At 42.5% G+C, this 21,020-nt stretch overlaps 1 protein-coding gene across 2 annotated transcripts in view; it reads left to right on the top strand.

The window, feature by feature from the left end:
- The window catches only part of JAG2 (jagged canonical Notch ligand 2), a 68,189-nt gene extending 57,687 nt beyond the window's left edge, over positions 1 to 10,502 (top strand). For both annotated transcript variants that reach the window (XM_064422866.1, XM_064422867.1), the window contains 6 exons: positions 1,747 to 1,860; positions 2,059 to 2,174; positions 3,381 to 3,626; positions 4,063 to 4,194; positions 5,215 to 5,371; positions 8,215 to 10,502. In XM_064422866.1, coding sequence (XP_064278936.1) covers positions 1,747 to 1,860; positions 2,059 to 2,174; positions 3,381 to 3,626; positions 4,063 to 4,194; positions 5,215 to 5,371; positions 8,215 to 8,687 — 1,238 coding nt within the window. In that variant the 3' untranslated portion in view covers positions 8,688 to 10,502. The remainder of the gene's footprint in view (positions 1 to 1,746; positions 1,861 to 2,058; positions 2,175 to 3,380; positions 3,627 to 4,062; positions 4,195 to 5,214; positions 5,372 to 8,214) is intronic.
- The last annotated feature ends 10,518 nt before the right edge of the window (positions 10,503 to 21,020 follow it).

Here is a 21,020-nt window from a genome sequence, read left to right as displayed (position 1 = left end):
TATGATAAAGGTCTTTCAAAGCTAGAAAACAAACCTGTTACACTGCAATTATTCTGAAGGGTAGAGGCCAAAAAGAAGGAGAAAAATACACCCTAAAAGTATTTTGAAGTGTTGTGGAACAAGCTGGTTGGGGGGGTTTGTTGTTTGTCTGATTTTTTTTGGGTTGTTTTGGTTTTGTCTTTTTAAAGGAATTTTACCATTTTGACTTGATGAAAAATACCTTATATTTACTTTCTGCTTTGGAAGATCAAACTTTGAATCTTCTGTAGCCTCAAGGCTTCTGGGCTTGGTCCTTCCACTCCATCAGTATGGTGATGTGCTTTCAAGTTGAGACTTCATCCTCATTCTGGCATAGAGCAAACAACCCAGCACTTCTGGTTGGAGGGCAGCTGCAGCACTTGTGGAAGAATCAGCTTAGTGGTGTCTCAGTACAGAACCAGGCATGGAAGATCATTGTGTGTCTAGATCCAGATAACCAGAAAAGGATATTGAATTCTCCTTGCCTGCTCCTCTTCTCCTTAAGGCTAGGTTGTCACAAATACAAATACTGTGCATTTATAATGGAGCTGCAGACATTTTTTTACTTGTTTAGACTGGTATAGATGGAAGGAGTAGCTCTGAAAAAAATGTCTTTTATGGCTGATACAGACACAGAGTCAAATCACCTTTTTCAGCAGAGGCTGGAGAATCTCAAACCTATATAGCATGAAGGCAGGAGGAAAGAGCAATTGAGTCCTGTTTAAGGTTAGATCTTCGTGCACTTTTGAAGGAAGTTAAAATAGAACCAAAAGCCCTTACATATCCATTGGATTGTTTTGCATTGCCTACAAGTGTAGCAGTCTCACTACTGACATTTTTCATGTTTATTTTCAAAGTCCTGTACTTTAAAATAAACTGCTACCATGTATCAGACAAGAATTGGTGTTCAAACAGTTTTCTCCAGTGTTGGAAAGGGCATTCATACTCAGTGGAAGAAAACTTTCAAATGATGCTCTGGAAGAGATGTTTCTGGTTGAAAATGAAGCAGTTGGTGTCTATGGCTCACAACTTGATGAGCTGGTTTCTGTTGCATAAATCAGTATTGGTCACTTCCCCAGGATAATAAATGACACATTGCTGTCCATCTGAATGGACCATGCTTCCCAGCCTTTTTTCTATTGGTTTCTGTGGCTAAGCCTCTGAATAAGCCTTTTTTAAAGAGGCTTTTATGCTATGTATCTATGTATTAAATAAATCTATCCATGATTTCAAGGTTATTAATGTTCATGAAATGTGTGTTACAAACTAAACTCTTACTCCTCTGCCTTTTGGTCACTTGTATTGCAGCAAGTCACTTCTTTAAGCATTGTTGAACAAAATCATTGTTCAGCTCTTGCACGAAAACACATGCTTTTGTGTGAAGCCTAAATGTCTGAGATTAGTGCCAGAACAGGATGTGGGGCTTGTTCTGTAGCTGAATGTGGACAGGGCATTAACACCTTCAGCTGTCCAACACCTCTGCTCTGTGAGATGAGTCAGCATATGACTGCTGTTTTGATTACCAGAACTTCAATTAGGGTGCAATTATGAGAAATCTGTTACAGGGTATTGCTGAAATGGCAGAACTGTTTAATTACAAGGTTAGTTCTGTAGCCATGCAGTCCTTTGCTTTTAAAGAAAGGAGGTACTGTTAGATTACACCTCAGTAAATTATTAATTACAACGTCCTGTGTCCTTGTCACTGAGTTTTACCTATTTTCTGTCCAGATATTGATGAATGCCAGTCTTCTCCTTGTGGGTATGGTGCCACCTGTATAGATGAAATAAATGGATACCGATGCAATTGTCCCCCTGGAAGAATTGGTCCTAGATGCCAAGAAGGTATTTTGATATTTGCTATCAATCTTTACCTAAAAGAAAATAGGGCACAATGTAGCCATTATAAAGTTTATATACGGTAGTCTGATATGTAAGGAACAGTAGCTAATATTTTTAATTGAAATTTGTACAGTATTTATTATATAACTTGAAGAGGTGAAGTGTCTGAATGTGCTTTTTGGGCTTTTTTTGTTTCTTTAGTGATTGGCATTGGAAAGCCTTGCTGGCTTAAAGGAATGACCTTTCCCCATGGCAGCAGGTGGGAACAGGAGTGCAACAGCTGCCACTGTTTGGATGGACGTATTGACTGCACCAAGGTAGGCATTTTGGCCTGTTTTCTTAAATTCTTGTGGCCGAAACAAACTCATTGTTCTTCATGCACCAGTTAGTCTTTGTCTCCTCTAAATTTCATTTGTTGGGGATTTTTTTGCCTTTTTTTTTTTAAGTGGCTTCCTGTAAAAATAGTTATGGATTTTCTTTAATATCATAAGTTACTGTCCTGCTGTCAACCTGCTAGAAGAGGCTGTCTAGACCACTTGTTGCAGAAAATAAAATATGAGCTGGAATAAAGGATAAATAAATCACACTGCTGAAGCTATGTAAACCTGGTTTTAGAACTCCCAATTCTGTGAAATGTGAGTTCCAAGGTGGAGGACATGTAGGAAGAAATTTTTTGCTGGGTATTAACTGCCTTTTTATATTGTTCTTCAGTAGCTTTATGACGGCTTTCAACCTTTGTATATTTCTTGTGGACTAGATCTGGCAGGTTTGTGACTGAGGAAAAGAAAGACCTAAATGCAGATTGAACATGTGCCTTAAATTCAGCTCATCCATGTGTGGTATTAGGTTTCTTCCATTGTAGTGGAACACTTGCACTTTCTTGCTGACAATTGTGCTTTTAGAAATCCCGAATTTCCTGATAGCTGTACAGTACTATGTAGCATCTTAAAGGCTATGTGGAATTGTAGAATATCTTGAGTTGGAAGGGATCCCCAAGGATCATCCAAGTGCAGTTCCTGGAATGGAGCTGTGTTTGGAAACTGCTGCTCCCCAGTAATTTGTGGGTACCAGCAAACTGTTACCTTTTGGGAGCATGGTTGGAGTGGTTGTGCTTATCACCAATGTGCATCAGCTCTTAACATATTCAGCATTCTCTGGCAGGAGTCTCAGTTATGAATATTGAGGAAATTATTCTTTGTGGTGATACTGCTCTTTCTATATTGTAGAAGCCTAGAGGACTAAATTAAAATAAATGCTTAAATTTCTGTATAACTCAGTTAAGTGGGACAAATCTATAAACTTTAAGGAGATATGCCCAGTCAGTGGTTATCAGATTATCTTTGCACAGATTTTTACTCTTGTGTCTGTACTAAATGTCCTCATTTTGTGGAAAAGCAGATCCATCTGCTAATGGAACTACAGCAGTATCAAAAGACAGATATTTTTCTGTGTGAATTGTGTATTTGGATTTGATGCATGAGAGCAACTACCTGTAACAGTGCTTCATTCTTTTTATTTCCTAGGTGTGGTGTGGAAAAAAGCCTTGTCTGTTGCACAAATACTGGGATAATTCCAATAACCAGTGTCCCATGGGTCAAGAGTGCCAGGAGAAGTATATGAAATGCTTTCAGCCACCGTGCACAGACTGGGGAGAATGCAGTGCCTCTGAACCTCTGCCTATCAATATCAAGTGTCTGCCTAATTCTGGGTACTTGGACAATGACTGTGCTAGAATTACTTTAATTTTTAATGGAGACAAAGTCCCCCAGGTGAGAATGGAATTCTTAATGAAGTGTGGCAATATATGTAGGGATCTATTCTATGTCACAGCATGCAAGATTAAGGTTTCTAATATGACTCCTTGCTATTGTAAGCTTGGAAAATTTATTACTAGACTCCTGTTGCTTTTAATTGAGCTTTGTCTAAAGGATGAGGCAAAATTTGGGGTTGTACTGAATATCCTATCTTCTTGAGTCTTGAAGAACTATTTACATTTCAAGCTCAGACTGTACTAACATAATTGTGCAAGCTCAGTTTTTTTGCTCTTCATTCCAAAACCCTGTTCTTCACTTTTCTGCCCTTTCTTGCTCCTCTCTTTTCTGCCTTCACCAGTTCTTAGCAACTGCAAAAACTCTGAAGAACCTTATTTTTACATGCTGTTTTTTACTTGAACTAAAATGACACAATCTCCCTTGCTTCTAACAGGGCACTACAACAGAAAATATCTGTTCTGAAATCCGGTATTTGCCAGCTACTAGGACTGTTTCTAGGGACAGAACTCTGATAATATTGTGTGATCCATCTTACTCCACAGAGAACGCAGTGGAAGTTGCTATTGTAAGTATGAGATGTGTGTGTGTATATATATAAATATGTTTTCTTATTAGTTTTTGCTGGGGAAGAAGTTGTTCAAGCTTGTTTCACTTGAATGCAGGTGGACCAATCTGTGGCCTAGTCTTGTCTGCAAAGCAATTTTGTGATCTCACAATTTCCTACAGTGCCAGAGAGCTGAAACTGCAGGTTTTGTTAGTGACAGGTGGCTACTACAAGCTCATGATAAATTACTCTAAAGGCTAGTTCAGCCCAAATTGGTGAACAGGTGTCTTCTTGTTCTGTCAGAAATCTTGGGCTCTTGACCCTCTCAGTAAGGAGATAGGGCTACAGGTGGCTGGCTTGTTCTTCTGAAGATGTTTCTTATGAAATGCTGTGCATTTAGTGTATGGCTACTTCAGGGATGTTCTTTAAACATAAGGTACTAAGCGAGAAGTGGAAGAAGGTACAAGTCAAGTAGATGAAAGTAACTATTGCCCTAATGAACTAAAGACTTATTTTAGATGCATTTACAGCTCAATCACTCCATGCCTGTGTGTGGCTTAGTTTTCAAGGAAGAGTTAATCTTCCTGGTAAATTAAGTCAGGCAGAAGCTGGACTGTCTGTCTCTGCTAGTACTGTAAAGAGCATGCTGAGCCATGATGCAGGGACCAAAGTGTATGGTATAAATAGAGCAGACTGTTATTAGTCCAAGCTTCTATCTAGATAATCCACATGTCTTGAACTGCTCCAGACTATGACTAAGTTTAGCTCATCAGTTTAAGTAACATGGAAGTCACTGCCTATCCTTTGAGGTAAATTAAATTAACAAGTAGGTGTGCTACCCACCAAGTCTGACACTGCATCTGCAGTTTGGGTAGAGCCAGCCATGCTGTTGCTGTGGAAAGCTTTTAGAGAGCTGTTTGCAGCTACTGTTAGGCAAATTGAACTGAGGGAACTCAGTTAAGATGTTTCTGGATTTAAAAGTACATTTCCATGTTTAGGTGACTGCAATAACTTTTTGCTTTCTCCCTTCACTCCCTTTAGTCCTTTGTCCCACACCGAGATGAACAAGATAACAGCCTCATTCAGAATGCTGCCAATACAATAGTAAATGCCATCACCAAGCGACAGAACAGCACGGTCATGTTGGCAGTAACTGAAGTCAAAGTTGAGACCATCGTTGTGGGGAACTCTTCATCAGGTAAGGTTCCAATGCAAACCTCCTCTGTGATGTGTTTTTTGCTCACCTGCTGTCAGACTTCTCTTATCTTTCTTCACACATTGAAGAAAATGATCCACCATATTGTGTCTTTAGTTGCTGTTACTAACTGAAGAGAAAGCAGCTTTGAGGTCAAGTTTCTGTGCTCGTGTGCTAGTTTAAACTTAACCTCATCCCTAATGTTATATGCCCAGATATTCTTGCCATGGTTTTGACTCTGCCTTCCAACCCAGCTCTCCAGCCCAAACACACCTTTCGTAAGATCAGGAGTTGTTGTGTGCAGTTCCAATCCTGTCCAATTCTCCTACATTAACCTTAAACCAGCCTCAGCCCTTGATGCTGCTGCACTGAGGCTGTGAGGAAATGAAAATACGTGGAGAGGGAAGGTGTGGAGTGATACCAGTCTCTTCTGAAGTGCTTGTGGGCTATTTATTTACCTTAACAAGAGTTAAAGATGTCTAGTTTCTTCCAAGCCTTGGCCATGATGTAAAACTTCGCTCTTTTTCAACACGTGTTTCTCACTAGTGCACAGCTGGCTTGAAATGTAGCATTCATTCCTCTTTAAGAGGATATGGTGTGATTGGAGACCTTTATCTCTGAATGCTGGCTCTCCAAGAGCTGTGCCAAACTAAGTTATTGGAGGTTTTGCATGCCTGTGTTGCTGCCTGGGGGAGGCAGGAGATGGGCTTGTGGAAGACCGCTGGTAGGCTCAAGTTCAACTAAACCCCAGAGTGAAAATCTTACAATGGTAGGAGGCTCTCCCAACCTTTTTTTCTAGACCTCCCCAACATAATCTTCTGGAAGATCTTCCATCCATAGTCTAAACAATTAGGAGATTGCCTGGTTCCACTTCCCTTGCATTTTCCTTCTAGGAAATGTCTTTCATCTGTTAAAGTCTTGGCAAATGCACTGTTTCCTCAGCTCTCCTGAAGGAGTGTGCTTGCCTTAAACAGCAGTTGTGTGGAAGATAAGGATTTGAGCTAGGATTTTGGCATGCCTCAGCCTCTGGCTTTTCTGATTGCAAATTAGCTTCTAGGGCTAAAGGGCTGCAGATTACTTTGCCTCCCACCTCTATAAGATTTAAAGATTCTCCCAAAATAGTGCATTAATTTGAGTTTACTTGCAAAATGGTTTCCAGACTCCTCATTTTAATATGGGTGCTCAATATTGACCACTGGCCCTTAGTTCTTTAAATGGAGTTGTTATGAACCCAACTGTAACCTATTTTTGGATTTTGTTTTACTGCCGCCCTTTCCTTAATTGGTTGAGGTGGGTGAAAACCTAGCAGAAAATGTAGTGTAAAGCCCTATGTGTTGAGAGTCTCATTTGTGTGTGATGCTTAAGTGTCGAGGTGCAGCTGATAATTTAGATGCTTCATTGACTTCCTCTAGCTTTAAGAAAAAGTGGTCTGAATTTGCAATCTGTATGCCAAAAATTACCTGTTACTAAGTGAACTTGGATCCATGGTCATATGATGAAATAATAGATGTGATAGCAGTGAGAATGCAAGCTTTGTATTCTAATCTTGGAGAAGCTGTTATGAAGAGCTCCTTTTTCTTTGAAGTATTTCTCCCATTCAGGATTTAATGTTAGGTTGCTTATGAAAAATCAGGAGAGAATAGCAGTTACTCATGTGAGTGCAACCCTTCCCATAACTGTTAAAATACAATTTTGCGATCCCTTGAGGCCAACTGTGTTGGCAGTGTACTCACCTTCCTGTACCAAAAGGAAATGTTTGAGAATGTGTCACATTCCACATAAGAATGTGCTCAGAAGGCACTTGAACATCGGAACGAAGGACTGTGGTGTTGAAACATTGGTTGTTTTTGTATAGTCATTTCCAGGTTATTCTGTAAGCAGATGCCATAAAACTGCTGAGGGAATTTGTTTGGATCAGGCATTAGAGTGGTGGGTTGACAGCATTTGTCTACAGAGCTGTTGAACAATCCCGTTGCTCTCTATAAAAACAAAGCAACTCATCTATTTTTCCCCCTTACCATGTGAGTTTTTGTTTATCAAGAACAGAAAATGCTGTTATTCTCTCTTAGCTGTACAGCTCTTGAGGAAGAGGGACAGAAGAAATCCAAATATACATAAAATTTTCAGAAATAATTTCCTAGAAAAATGATCTGTGTCTCTGTGGCTGGGAGAGCACCATAGTGAGGTTTGGATTGAGAGAGTGGAGAAAAGCAATTGCCTCAACTTTTGTTTGCTCATTGAGCAGTGAAGACTCTTCTCCCTTGGGCAGATATTCTGGTATTTCATCCTGAGGTAGAACAGGAACTTGCTGAAGAATGCATGACCAATTTGGTTACATAGCCCTAACTTGGATGTTTTTGGAGGTCATGGATACATAAATGTCTGCAGACACTGATGGTAAAGGACTGTTCTTTCTGATGATAAATGCAGGTGCAAGTGCCAGTACTTCTAGAGCAATTTAGGGGCACAGTACTCCATTGTCTGCCTCCTGCTAGGATAAGGTTTTTCTTCTAAGAAAAGGTTTTCTTGGCCAACTTTGCATAGGTGGTAAAGATGCTATTTAACAAAACCAGTTTGTCTGTTGGAGGGGACAAAAGATCTCAAATGTAGCATGCCTCCCTCATCATTAATCATGTAAAACTAAACTAGTAAAGAGCACTTCCAGATGGACCTGGTGCATTCAGGCAGTTGTTATTGTGCTATTAAAAACATCTTTCTTCCTTTCTCCTAAAAATGGTTCAGGGGATCACCTGTAGTCAAGTATGGATCCTTCTCTTGCAAATGTCCAGTGTTATATATCTTGTTCTGTTAACACGAGACTTTATTTCTTTTCATTTGCCCTCCAGATTATTTGGTTCCAATTCTTTGTGTGGTATTTAGCATTGTGTGGCTGACTTGTATAATCATCTGCGTGTGGTGGACTCGGAAGAGAAGAAAAGAGAGAGAGAGAAGCCGTCCTCCCAGAGAAGAGGGTGCCAATAACCAGTGGGCACCTTTAAATCCCATAAGAAATCCTATAGACAGATCTTACAGTAACAAAGACATTCGTTATGAATGCAAAAACTTCATATCTCCTCAAAAGAGAACTTGTGATGCGGTGGAGGAGTATGTAGAGTATGAGGAAGAGGAGGATGAAGAGGAGGAAAGAGATGAGGAAATGGACAAATTCCTCTCTCACAAACTCGCGAAGCCTTTGCCGACAAAGGTGTCTGACACATCAGAGAGCAGTCCAGTAAAGAAATCCCACCAAATAGGCAAAATGGACAACAGATCTGTAAAAAATGTGAATGCATCAAACTTTGAAGGCAGTAGAGACTAACCTGTATTTGGGATGTAGGCAGACTGCGCCTGCGCTTGCTGGGGAGGGGAAAAATTGACATCTCCACTTTGCATCAAGGACTAAAAATATCTGGAGTCAAATGTTCATAGTTTCTTTATTTTGCGTAAAAAAAATAAATAAAAATAATAAATAAAATTTATTTTGTTTCTTTAGCCTTGTATAAATTATTCAATGACTGTCAGATGAAAAAAATGAGTAATCTTTGATAGTTGCTATTTTTGTAAAGTTTACTTATAATACACTCGCTGTGTGGCAGAGGAGAGGTTGTATTTTCAATATGTGTAAAGTTTATTACAAAAGACTGTACACTGTTTACAGAATGTATTTCTTTTTATTACTTGCTCTAATTTAATGGTGGCTTTAAAACCTCCTGGTTGAGGAAATTGTGTGAACTTTAAACTGCTTTCTTGACTTTGAATCTCTATTAATGGCAGCTCACTGCACTTGTTACGTTAGTAGCTTCTGTAAGATTTTTTCCAAATTTGCCTTACACACTTTGTAATAGGAACAAAAAAAAATTATAGAGATCTTTCAACTGTGGTTTAAAAGTGGCCTTTTTATTTCTGTTGAATTACTTTAGAATTGCAGTATTGAAGCATGTGACAAGTGCCTTGAGATTAAACTTTTTCTATAGCAACTGTCAAAGACTGCCATATCAATATAGTAAAATTGTGAGAACTCTAGGTTCCCCAACTGACACAGTTTATTTTCTAATAGTGAAAGTGCTTTTTTGTAAATATGTACATATTAAATGAATCACTCTGTATATTTGATTTCATAAGTTAAATATTTTGGTCTTTTTTTTTTTTACATGTCATTCCTTTTAATTTATGTTGCAGAAAAGGAGGTTCTATGGCAGTTTATAAGACTTTTTTTGGTATTATGTCCAGATTAGAAAATTATGTTAATACAATCAATGTTAGAAATCTGTTGGTCATTTGTATTTACATAGGAACATAACCACTTACATGTAAATAGATCCAGAAATGTTTGTTTATCCCCATGTTCAGCCCATCTCAAGAACACTAACGGGTGCATCTACTGTACAGTACCAACATAGAGAGGCATTGTTTTTTCTTTTGTGAATATGTTAATTACATGTGGTATTACTTTTTTTGCGTTTAAATACAGGCCTAATGAAGGGAACAATATTTTCCTCAGTCTTGTTTCTGTTGTGCTTTATTCATCTTTCGCTCTAAAGGAAAAAGGCTGGCAAGCTCAGAGGATGGGAGTACCTCAGTAGAAATGGTTAAATGTTATGGAAGGCTTATGCTTTTTTTTTTTTTAAGGCTTTTATTATTGCTGTTAACTGGGCAGACTATAAGTTTATTTTAATTACTGAAGAAGCATAACACTACATACACCTAGTTACCCTGCCACTGAGAGGAACGGATGTCTGAGAGTGTAAACTCTGGCCCACGAACAATGTAAACATGAATGTTTTGAAACCAGTTATTTTATACAGGAATGCAGGATTTGCTTTGCAAGATCATCTGTTTTAGTACATTTTTTTGACATGTTCTTTAGAAAAAAAAGCCTTTCAGAAAAGAAACTATTTATTAAAGCATTTTATAATGATGTTTGTTGTAACTTTTTTACTTGTGCTAAATATTCAAAACTTATTTTGATAACCTGGTTAGGAGTTAGTTTAGAAAAGGGTACTATCCTTCTCATGTTCCCCAGTATAATCCTGAGTATTTAAACCAAAAACACTTTTTTTCTGCTACTCTTGTAACTTTTTGTACTGTAATGCTGCTGTCTTCCATAATCTAATAAAATGATTCCCTCATTGTGTGTAAGATACTTCAGATTGTTGTTTGCTTTCTAAGTGCTTGGAGCTCGGCTGTGACCAGGCTGAAGAGAGGAGGAGTGGAAGTCCAGGTTTAATTCCCGGCACTTCCCGTAACCCGAGCGTGCAGCACCGAGCGCCAACGCTTCCTGAGCCACGGGCAGCCTGCAGAGGAGGTGCTGTCCCCTGGGCCTTGGGGACGCCTCCAGCTCTCCCTGCAGAGCACAGGGGCTGTGTTTAGCTGCCAGCAGTTGGACTGGATCATCCCCGTGGGCACCATCCAGCTCGGGATGCTCTGTGTGTTCCACGTGCCTGTTCTGCAGTGGTTCTCCTCCTGGCTGCTCAGTGAAGCCTTCTCTGAGCAGTTTGGCTTCGTGGGGTGAGAAGAGGGCTGGCTGAGCATGCAGGGGCCTGAGGAATGTCCTTTCCCAGCTGAGTTGGGTTTTGAAGTAATACCTTTCTCTACTCTCTCTGAAGTAATACTTTTCTCTACTCTTCTGCAGCCATTCAGAGCTTTTACATGTTACACTGTAATCTCAGTTGATGTCCATTCCTGTTTCTCTAACAGTTCCTTTGTATATGATGTTTTATGTAGTAAAAGATGATTTCCTGTAAGATAATATGGAAAATAAAAGTTGAATTTTTCCTAGTCGCTATCAGCATCTGAAGCAGAATTCTAGGTTCTAGCAGAGGTTTTGCTCCCGTCATCATGCAGCTACTTTTTTTTACTTTTACTTGGAGTATTTGCTTGTCTTCATCATGATAGAAACAACTGTTAGCTCAGTCAGTCCTCAAAATCTAATCCGGTTATCTTTCTCAAAAGGAGAAATAATAGGTTTATACATGTTTGGAATAGGTCACTGCTGTTCTGTCATTTGGTCATGACTGGCTGACTGCTCCCAGCAGTGCTAATTCTGCTTCTTCCCAGGACTGAAGTAGCAAGGGGGCACACCAGTGGTCATCACACACTGTTCTAAACAAAGGCACTGATCCTATGTCCAGGAGTTGTTCCTCTGTGAATTCACAAAAAAACCCACAGGCAAATGTTCAATTTTCTAGTGCACTTTTTTCTGCCAAAACCAAGAATTATTTGATGCCTCCTTCATGTGATGAGTGACTTATGTCCACTGAGATACGTGAAACAAGATCAATAAGTTTAGGAGGATAAACAAAAAGTAAACTTTCTGACTTCCACAAATTAACCTTGATCAATTTTATGCAGATCTTATTTCTATGCTGCTCTTAAATTACTTGCATGTCTCCACATGCCTCATCTCACCTTATTCAGTAGTTTTGTTTCATCTTGATTTATTTTTACAGATGTTGCTTTTGCATCTCAACTTCTTCTGATGCACATGTGCTAAGCATTACTGTCCTGCCAGAATCTTCTCTGTTACAAGAACTACATAATGAGGCAAACTGATAAATGGACTCTTGTGATTTCTCTAAGCCATGAGTAGTTCTGGGTTAATTTTTCTTCCCTGATGCTCTTCCCAAGACCTGATGTTAACCTGAAACACCTGCTGAGCTCAGGTTTTTGGGTTTTTTGGCCATTGGCTGTTGTCTGGTTTGTTCTCCAGCAGGCCACATAATTATTCCTCTTCAGATCAGACTGTGCTTGGATGGCAAGTTAACGTATTTAGCTAAATAACTCACTCTGCCCATACCTTTTCAAGAATAAGCTAAGGGTTGAAAGGCATTTCAGTCACTGCCTTGAAAGCTGCAGAGGACATCAGTTGCAGTTCTAGATGTGAGGAAACTTGGACAAAAGGGGTGGGGTTAGTGTGCAACAAATTTGCGGAGGAATTTGTGTTAGAGATATGATATGTGTGACTGAATTGAACTCTCTAATTGTCATTGCGTGCTGATGGGCTGTCCTGTGCTTTGGATGCACTGGAGAAAGGATGGAACTGAAGAACAGTTCAAGTAGCTTTTGAGCTGTCCCAGGCAGTCTAGTGGTGACCTCTAGGAGGTTTCTTGTGCATGAGGGGAGTAGAGGTTGTCTTTGCTCTTCCTCCATTCTCAACACCAAGGCTAATCAAGCTATCAAGCTTAGAATATTGTTCTTGCTGTGAAAAAATTACTTGACTCTCTGACTTGCTCTGTTCAGTGCTGCAAAGCAGTCTCTGACTAGGCCTGTGTTCTTATTTCATCACAGGTGGTGAGGTAAAGAAAGGGCTTATAAAACAGTAAAGGAACGAAAGGTCCCCTTAAGAATGAGAGATGACCAAATCCTTCCCAAGTCCATCTTTGTTTCTGTATGAGTGTGTGGAACTCTTTGTTTTTGCTCCGTATACATGATGCTCTGTATATTTTTTCAGTCTGACAGGGACTTAGTCTAAGTGCAAAAATGTCTCTTCTTCAACCACTTGATTGTAAACATGTGCTTCCAATCAAAAATTTATAAATGAATGCCATAGGTAATATTCCTAAGTTGTAAGTTTTGGGTTTTTTTATGAGAATCATTAAATTTCATAGTTCATTGGGTCACGTTTTCCCTTGGAAAAGCTAGATTGCATCCATCTAGGAAATCTGGATGGTTTATACGAATCTCCTTTTTATATTGTGTTTTCTATTTCTAAAGCAAGAAGAAACAGACAATGTACAAGGCAATGTACATTACAAATGAGCTGAACAGAGACGAACCTGTCCTTTTTCAAAGTTAATAATCTGGGGTTTTCTGCAGACATCCAGCATGATTTTGTAGAAATCCTTCTCAAAGGATACTTCGCACTATCTTTATGAAAGGAGTGCATAAATCAACTACCTTGAGGGACCAATGAAGCAGTCTTTAGAAGTTCAGAAGAAAAGCTCTGTTTAATTTTTTTCCTTGGCAACAAAGCTGCTGCAGTTTTTTTGTAGATGGGGAAAAAACCTGAAAAACTTATGCAATATTGAGATGTTTTCACTCATATTAATGTACTCTATCTATATTACTCTTTATAACCACTGAGACACAAGGAATGAATGTGCTTTGCTGAAGTCAAACTAAGATTTTTTTGGTTTCCAGTGGTGGATAAGGCAGAAGGATCACTTTGCAGGTGTAAATGTGACATTCTGTAAGGATGCAAGACCATGATTAGGGAGGCATGATGTTTTCTGACCTTTGGGTTCCCAAGAGAGGCTGTTGCTTTCACATATTCTGTCAAAAAGAAAAACCAGCCAGCCAAATGCAAATCCTTCAGCCCTGTTGGGGAGGGAGAGACTTGTTAACCTGTGGGTCTTTCTCAGCTGCTATCCTATCTTTTCTCCCACCGATCTGAAGGAGGCTTGGGTTGGAGGGGACTTCTCCCTGTGGCAGATTTGCTGTGCTGATAGGTGTGAAAGGAGGCTGGGCAGGGAGCTGTGGAGCAGGTTTGGAAAGTGCTGTGGCAGCGGCCCACAGAAGGCCCTTTGAAGGCTTGGCCATCTGCCTGCAGGCATAACTCTGGGCATAACCCCACCTATTCATTAATGAGCCCCACCAGTGGGTGGAAGGTGCTCAGCCAACAGCTGCACTGTACAGATCAAAGGTCCATCTGCTGCAGCATCCTCTGTCCTGCAGTGGCCAGTGGAAGATGCTTACAGAAAGTGCAAGACAGCAGCAACTGCAGCATGAGCACTTCTCACACCCATCCAGCTCTTTCAGTCAGCAGTTTAGGGTCATATTTGATAGGCACCTCTCCTCTGCAGCATCATATCATCCTTTTTATGCTTTTTTATCTTGTGGCAATGAGTTCCACAACTGCGCCATGAATTGGGTGGAAAAGGACTTCATGCTGTTTGTTGTGAGCCTGCTCCTCAATAAGGTGATGTAAAAACAGCAAGCAGTTGCTCCCTTTCCATCTCCACAACCTTTGGGATTTGCAGTGCAGACAGCACTTTCTCCCTAAGTCTTGGACTTCAAACTCAGTCTTTTCTCTTTCCACCTGCAGGCCTGTTCCAGGTCTTTAGGTGGTTTTCCTATATGACCTCTGTGCCCTTCCAAATTATTCTCTCCCTTTGGAGTCAGGCTGACCAAACTGGACAGCATCTGATGTGTGGGAACCCCCCCAAAGGCCAGCACTGTTTTATACTCTGTTCAGATCCTTTCTTGACCATCCCTGGTGCACTGGTTTCTTTTTGACCCATGTGGGCTTCAAGACTGAGAGGAAGAAGAGGTGGGTGTTTCATGCCTTGGCTCTGCGTGCTCCTGATTCTTGTTAGAGCAAAGCTGTCTGAATCCCACTGTTCTGAGTGCTGGGATCTCTCCAGAAGCTCACTCTACCTTGGCTGTCTGCAAGGAGCAGCACTGGGGTGTAGGGGTGCCAGTTGTGGGTTTCTCTGGGTCTGGATTGAAGGCACTTGAGACAGTAGTTCATGTCTGAACTCAAGTGTTTATTATTTCTTACCAGTAAAACAGTCTCACTACTGTGAGTTCAGGAGCTTTTCATTGGAAAGCACAAAATGGCCAACAATCTTTTGTTACAAGGGCTTTTAAGACTAAACCATCCAATTAAGAACTGACACCTCAATTATTTCCCCTTTTAACCCAATAACTGATCCCACAGAGCCATAATACAGACTTTTCTGCCCAATTACAAAATGCCACCCAAACCCAGGAAGAAGAAGGAAGAAGAAGCATGAAGAAGAAACCCAGGACAACACCCTGTGCCCTCCATCTTGCTTCCATCCACAACATAGCAAAAATCCCAAAATCTAAATTTCTCACCAAGTGATACAGCTACACTACTCTCTACAATCTATTTCACACTTTTGTGGATTCCAGTCTATCTTGAAGTCTAGGAAACTTTCTCCATGAATGAGGGTCAACGTCAGTGCTCTCCTGGGGGTCAGGGCACTCCAGAGCAGACAGAGAAATATTCCTGGGACCCTGGGTTTCCACATGGGAGTCCACAGTGGGTCTGAGAATTGTGATCCTGCTTATTTGGGGCAGGGTTGGAGTGGGTGGATATGCCAGTGACAAGGATTTGTGCACACCAGGCAGTTCAGGAACAAGCCCTGCAGCCTTCCCAGCAGCATGGAGGCTGAAAAGGATGTGGGCATCAGTGAGTGTGGAAGAAGACTGTGTTTTGGGGAATGCTACATCAGTAAGATCTAGAGGTGAGGGTTACGTAGGTACCACATTGCACTGGTTCATCCCTCTTCAATTTCTCTGCTGCTGAGGAGCTGTGCCACAAGTCACAGCTGGCACAGCCTGTCCCAAAAGGGGTGAACCCACAGCCCTGCACTCTTCAGGGTGAGGCCGAAAGGGCCACATAAATTCTGCACCACCACCATGTGTGGTTTGCTGTGGAGAGGCAGAAGGGAGAAGGAGGAAGGGGTGTGTGGCTGGTGGCCATTGCCCTGGGCCCAGCCCTGGGCAGACATGGCTGCTCAAAGTGTGAGGAGAGCAGCCCAGGAGGCTTCTCCCCACCATCATCTATCAGAGAGCATCAGCTCTGGTTCAGCTGGGCTGCTTCTTATGAAAAGCTTATGTCATGTCTAACTGCTTCAGACAGCTCATTGTTTTAGGAGCAGAAGAAATCCTCTGGCAGGGCTTTTCTAGGTCCTGATACCTTCAAGTGCTGGAAAAAAGCAGCTCAAAATTAGTTTTGTGTATCTAGGAGAATTTCAGTAAACGTGTAGGTGTAGCACCATTTCAAAACAGTGTATGACAGCTGTTGGGGAGAAGGGGGTTGTCCCTCCTTTTGTACCCTTTGTAGCTGTGGGCCCAGGGCCTGACCTCTCCATGAGTTAGAAATTATGGGACAGTTTGTATCTGTTTCTCCTTTTGCCATGTGGCTTATCTAAGTGCTTCCCTCTTTGGTGGTCTCCTCACTGATGTGTGTTTGCATGACTGGCATGACTCCAAAATCCTCCATGTGTTACTTGCAAGGAGGTGCAAAAGGCAGGGAGAAAGGGCTGTTCAGTGCTGAACCCCCAGTCAGCCCGTGCAGGGAATGTGCCAACCAGCCCTTCTCCTGGCTGAGCTGATATCCCTGACCTGCTCTGCCTTCCGTGGGGCTAAAACTGCCCCAGAGAGGGCTGGTCCCTCCACAGGGCACTGCAGGCTCAAAAAGCTGCAGCATTTTCTCATCCCCACTTCCCAAAAGAAAACAGAAATGGTGAGTGCCCCAGCTTCCCAATGGGAGGTAAAACTGCTGGAGTTGAACACTTGGGCAAGTTAAAAGGTGAGTGTGGATCAGCAGGCTCTCCTCTGTGATTCTCTTCCATGTTTTTTGTTTGTTTGTTTTTTTTTTTTTTTTTTTTTTTTTTTTTTTAATTTAATGACAACCAAAAAAAGAAAGAAAAAAAAATCAACAGTGAAGAGCTCTGCTCTCTCAAGACACGCACTGGGAAGTGCAAGGGTGCTGCCTGGACTCCCTGGGCCACTGGGATGTGCCTGGGTGCCACCCTCAGCCTGGTGAGGCTCCCTGGCATGGTGGCACAGAGACAACCCTCATGCATGGCCCCAAGGCCCCACGGACAGGCCAGGTCCCCAGGGAGGTTCTGACAGTCTGCTGACATGGCTTTCAGTGCAGATAAACCAGTGAGGTTATCTCAAGTGCAGCAATATCCTCTGAAAAAGTGAGGAGGAGAACCCTCTTTGCACCGTGTCACCCTGGATAAAAACCTGTTAATGGGCAGTGGTGGTGGGAGCAGAGACCCAGCACCTTCCACAGGCAGCAGCCTGGGTGTGTGGGACCCCAGCACAGGGCAGTGCAGGAGCACATGGCCGACATTTTCCAGCCTGGGTGTTTGAATTTTGCTCTATATTTAGTGCCCCAAACGAGTGCTTTGATTCGCAGTGTTTCCAAGCACCTGCTGCTTCCACGGACTCTGGGGTCTATATGGGTCCCAGCAGCCCTCGGGGTTAAGCTGCTCTATCTGCATGCCTAAATTTGGGTACTAAAGGTTGGGAGCTGCGGGTGCTATATTCTGCTGGGGTTTGTGTTTCTCCTGCTGTGGGGCACGGTGCTAATCTGGGGTTTGTGCGAAATGTGTTTTCAAAACAAGGGTGGCTTTGATTTGCCAGTTTCTGGTTCAGCTCCTCTGAGCGATTAATCGTTTCTCAGAGCAGGGAGAGATTAAAACTTATAGAAATAAAATCTGAATACGGTAGCTGCTTCTTCCCTGCAGCAGATGCCTGGCACACACAGAGTGTCGGGTGCAGGACATCCCTCTTGCAGTGGGAGCACTTTGCAAGGCCTGTTCCCTGCACACCCAGGGGAAAGGCTGAGCTCCAATGCTGAATGTGACCACCCCGCTGTCAAAACCTCCAGCTGGCTGTGACAGCTCAGGGGGGCACTGCTACAAGAGAAGTCAGGGCTGGCCTTTTAAGGAGCCCTGGTCTGGGATTGGGCATAAACACTTTTCCCTTTCATGCTCATTTCCAGGGCAGGTAATTTATGTATCTTGGTAAGAACTGGCAACCATGTCCATGCTTCTGTCCCTTTGTAATATCCTGTTGTTGCTTTCCAGAGAAAAATACCAGCAGACATTCAAGGTTACTTCCTTGGCATGCTCTGTGTGTTTTCAGCCCGATTGTATCTGCACTGTGTGGATGTTTCCTGACATGCTGCATCTCCCCCGCTCTTGCATCACAGGCTGAGCATTAACTGTGCATGCTTTGCTGCAGCAGATCCTTCCTTTCTGACCACAGCCCCAGCTGTCTCACAGCCCTGCTCCCAGCCACGTTCCCTCCTTTGTCCAACTCCCAGATTGATCCTCAGACACTTCATGGTGCTGGAGACACCTTGAAGCAATCTTCCTCCAGAGCAGGAGATGATGAGTGACTGTGGCATGGATCAGATGCCCACGCAGCTCTGCAAAGGGCCCTCACTTCTCTGATTGCAAGACAAATGAGGTGTCTCAAAGATGGCTTTCAAAAGTGACCCTCATGGCAGGCTGGCTGCTCCCAAATACTGCTCTGGGTGTCTGGATGAGGAGCAGCTCCAGGATCCTGATTCACTGAGCTGGCACTGCTCCTTTTGCCCATCCAGACCTTGAGGAGTGTGAGCCCAGGTTTGTTGTTCCTCATTGTTCCAGGATGCCTTTGCATTCCTTAGGGATTTCAGAGCTCATTGCCCTCTCCACTGCCAGGCCTGGTCTGTGGCAGCACGGTCCAGCCCCAGCTCAGGGCCCGTGTGTGATGCTGCAGATGAAAGCTGTTGTTTGTTTACAAGCTCTCCTCAATTAGAACTCATTTGCTGCTCACACACTATATTTAAAAGCTCATGTTTAAATCAGAGCTGGTGATTTAGGAGTGCCTGTTTTGTTTTCTTTCCTAGGTACATATGATAATTCCTCCACCTGTTAAAAATCTGTTGTTAATATTTGCTGTCAGGTTTCTTTTTTTTTTTTTTTTTTTTTTAGTTCCCTGCCAGGATAGTCAGGGGCCTGCAAGTGTTTATTTAACTCTAGCTGTTTACTTCTCATAAATTTCTCTGCCTGAAAATCCATTTGGGATCAGGCAGGAAAAAGCTTTGCAATCATGCTTGATTAGATTAAAATAGAGGGAAAGTTTCAGTTTGGGCATTTTGGCAGCTCTGGATCTCTTCAGAGCTACTCTCAGTGAGGCTTTCCATCACACAGCCCCAGCGATGTGGAGGGGATAAATTCATGCCCTGGTGCCACTTTGTACCCCAGTGTCCTGGCCAGTGCAAGTGTCCAGGAGGTGGGGCAGGGCAGGAGCTCTGCCCATGGGATGCTTCCCTGAGCACCCTCCATCCCCAGGGAGCTGCTCCATCCCTCTGGGGTGTATGTGACCTTTTAGCCTTCATTTCTACAGGTCAGCTAAGCAGGGAAAAATATTCTTTTGGTTTTTTTTCCCCTCAAGGTTATTTTTTTAAAACTTTCCTGTAATTCTTTTTATTTTGCTCATTCTTCACTAATTTTGTCAATTCATTGCAAACTTATCATATAACTGATATCTTTGTATACCTTTATTCAGAATATCAAATCAATCTGACCAGATTCACCCATAGGAGGATGACTTTAGTCTTTCAAGAAAAGTTTTGTCCAGATTTCAAAATCCTGCTATAAAAATTGTCTTGGGTCTGTGCACTTGTTTAACTGCACCTTTACATGAATGAAGTGTGTGAAAGCTCTGAGCCAAATTCTGTTGCAAAGTTAGGAAACTCAGGGTAAACCCAGGATGAGAAGACAAACTTCCTCACTGTGGAGATGAGCTGATCCAGCAAGTTTCCAAGGAACAGGAGCATACCCAGTGTTTGAAACCTATGGCTTTGGGTTTCATCAGTCATCCCTTTCAACAAAGCCCTGTCCTGTCATTGTATTATTTTCTATAACTTTTTTTCCATCTACTGAATTTTTATGAAATGGAATGTTTGCAGAGACCAAGATGAATTTTCCAAAGGGCTATGGACTGGGATGCTGAAACAAATGTTCCCATGTATATATCTGATTGGGACACACATTTGTTTCCTCCAGGCCCCTGAGCCTTCCCTACATTTCATGCTTTAGCCAAGGGCCAAATGACAATGCCAATTTCTCATTTCTACACTTTGGAAATCAGCAGAATAATTCTGGATTCTCTGCAGTGTTCATGAAAAAATTACTTTTGTTCCTTTCATAATTTTTAGAACAACTCGAATGTCTTCAGGGATTCAGCCAGGAAACATAATCTTGAATAAGATAGAAACAAGAAAGTCAAGTCCTTCTTGTATCTTCCATGCTATTTCCATCTCCAATGTATTTCCTCTCTCAAATTGCTTCTCTCCAGAGTCACACTCTGCCAGAGATAACTAGGTGGCAGTGAGTGAAGAAAGGAACAGCATTGTCTACAGCTTTGAACCATGAATAGCCCTTGGAAAAACATCAGCAGAGAGAGATACAAGTCCAGGATGATAAAGCAGGTTGCCAAGTGACTGAAGACTTGCTCCTGTCTCACTGAAGTTGGCAGTGAGCTCCCGTGGATGTCACTTTTATCTCTGCTCCCAGCCCATCTCGGGTGCCATCCCCCAGCAGCCCGGGCACAGAGTGGGCACAGCGTGGCTGTGGGGAGTTCTGTGGGGATGGGCTGGGTTTGCTGCTGGAGCCTCCTGCTGCTGCAGCTCCTGGGGCCAGGGTATCAGGCACCCACATGAAGCAAGGTGGGTCAGCTGAGGTTCAGCATCATGCTGGTTCTGTGCAGTGCCCTTTGGCTCTGTGCTGTTCGCAGAGTGAGCACAGATGCACACACGCATTTACATCATGTTTGTGTATATCAGGGCCTCAAAGTTGTAAGGAAAAGTCCTAGAAACAGCTGCCATTTAGCAGTCCCCAGGGATGAAAATTGAGGCTCTGAACTCTCTTTTGATATTGCAGCTCATCCTCACTCCTGGCTCCATCAGCCAAAGCCACCTGGCTGTATGGATGCAAGCCCTGGTACAGCACCACAGGCTGGTCCCATGCAGAGGGGTCACCTCCTCAGCCCTGTACCAGACCCACAACTGTGCCTTCAGCAGCTGATGGAAGAAAATGAAGCAGTTTAAGGCCATTTTGACAGCTGCCCGCTTCCCTACCACCCTCTTCTGCCTGCTTGGTGCACAAGACATGAA

Source organism: Passer domesticus, chromosome 6, assembly GCF_036417665.1.
Source record: "Passer domesticus isolate bPasDom1 chromosome 6, bPasDom1.hap1, whole genome shotgun sequence".
NCBI classification, from domain to species: Eukaryota; Metazoa; Chordata; class Aves; order Passeriformes; family Passeridae; genus Passer; species Passer domesticus.
This window is presented reverse-complemented; position numbering and strand designations above follow the sequence as displayed.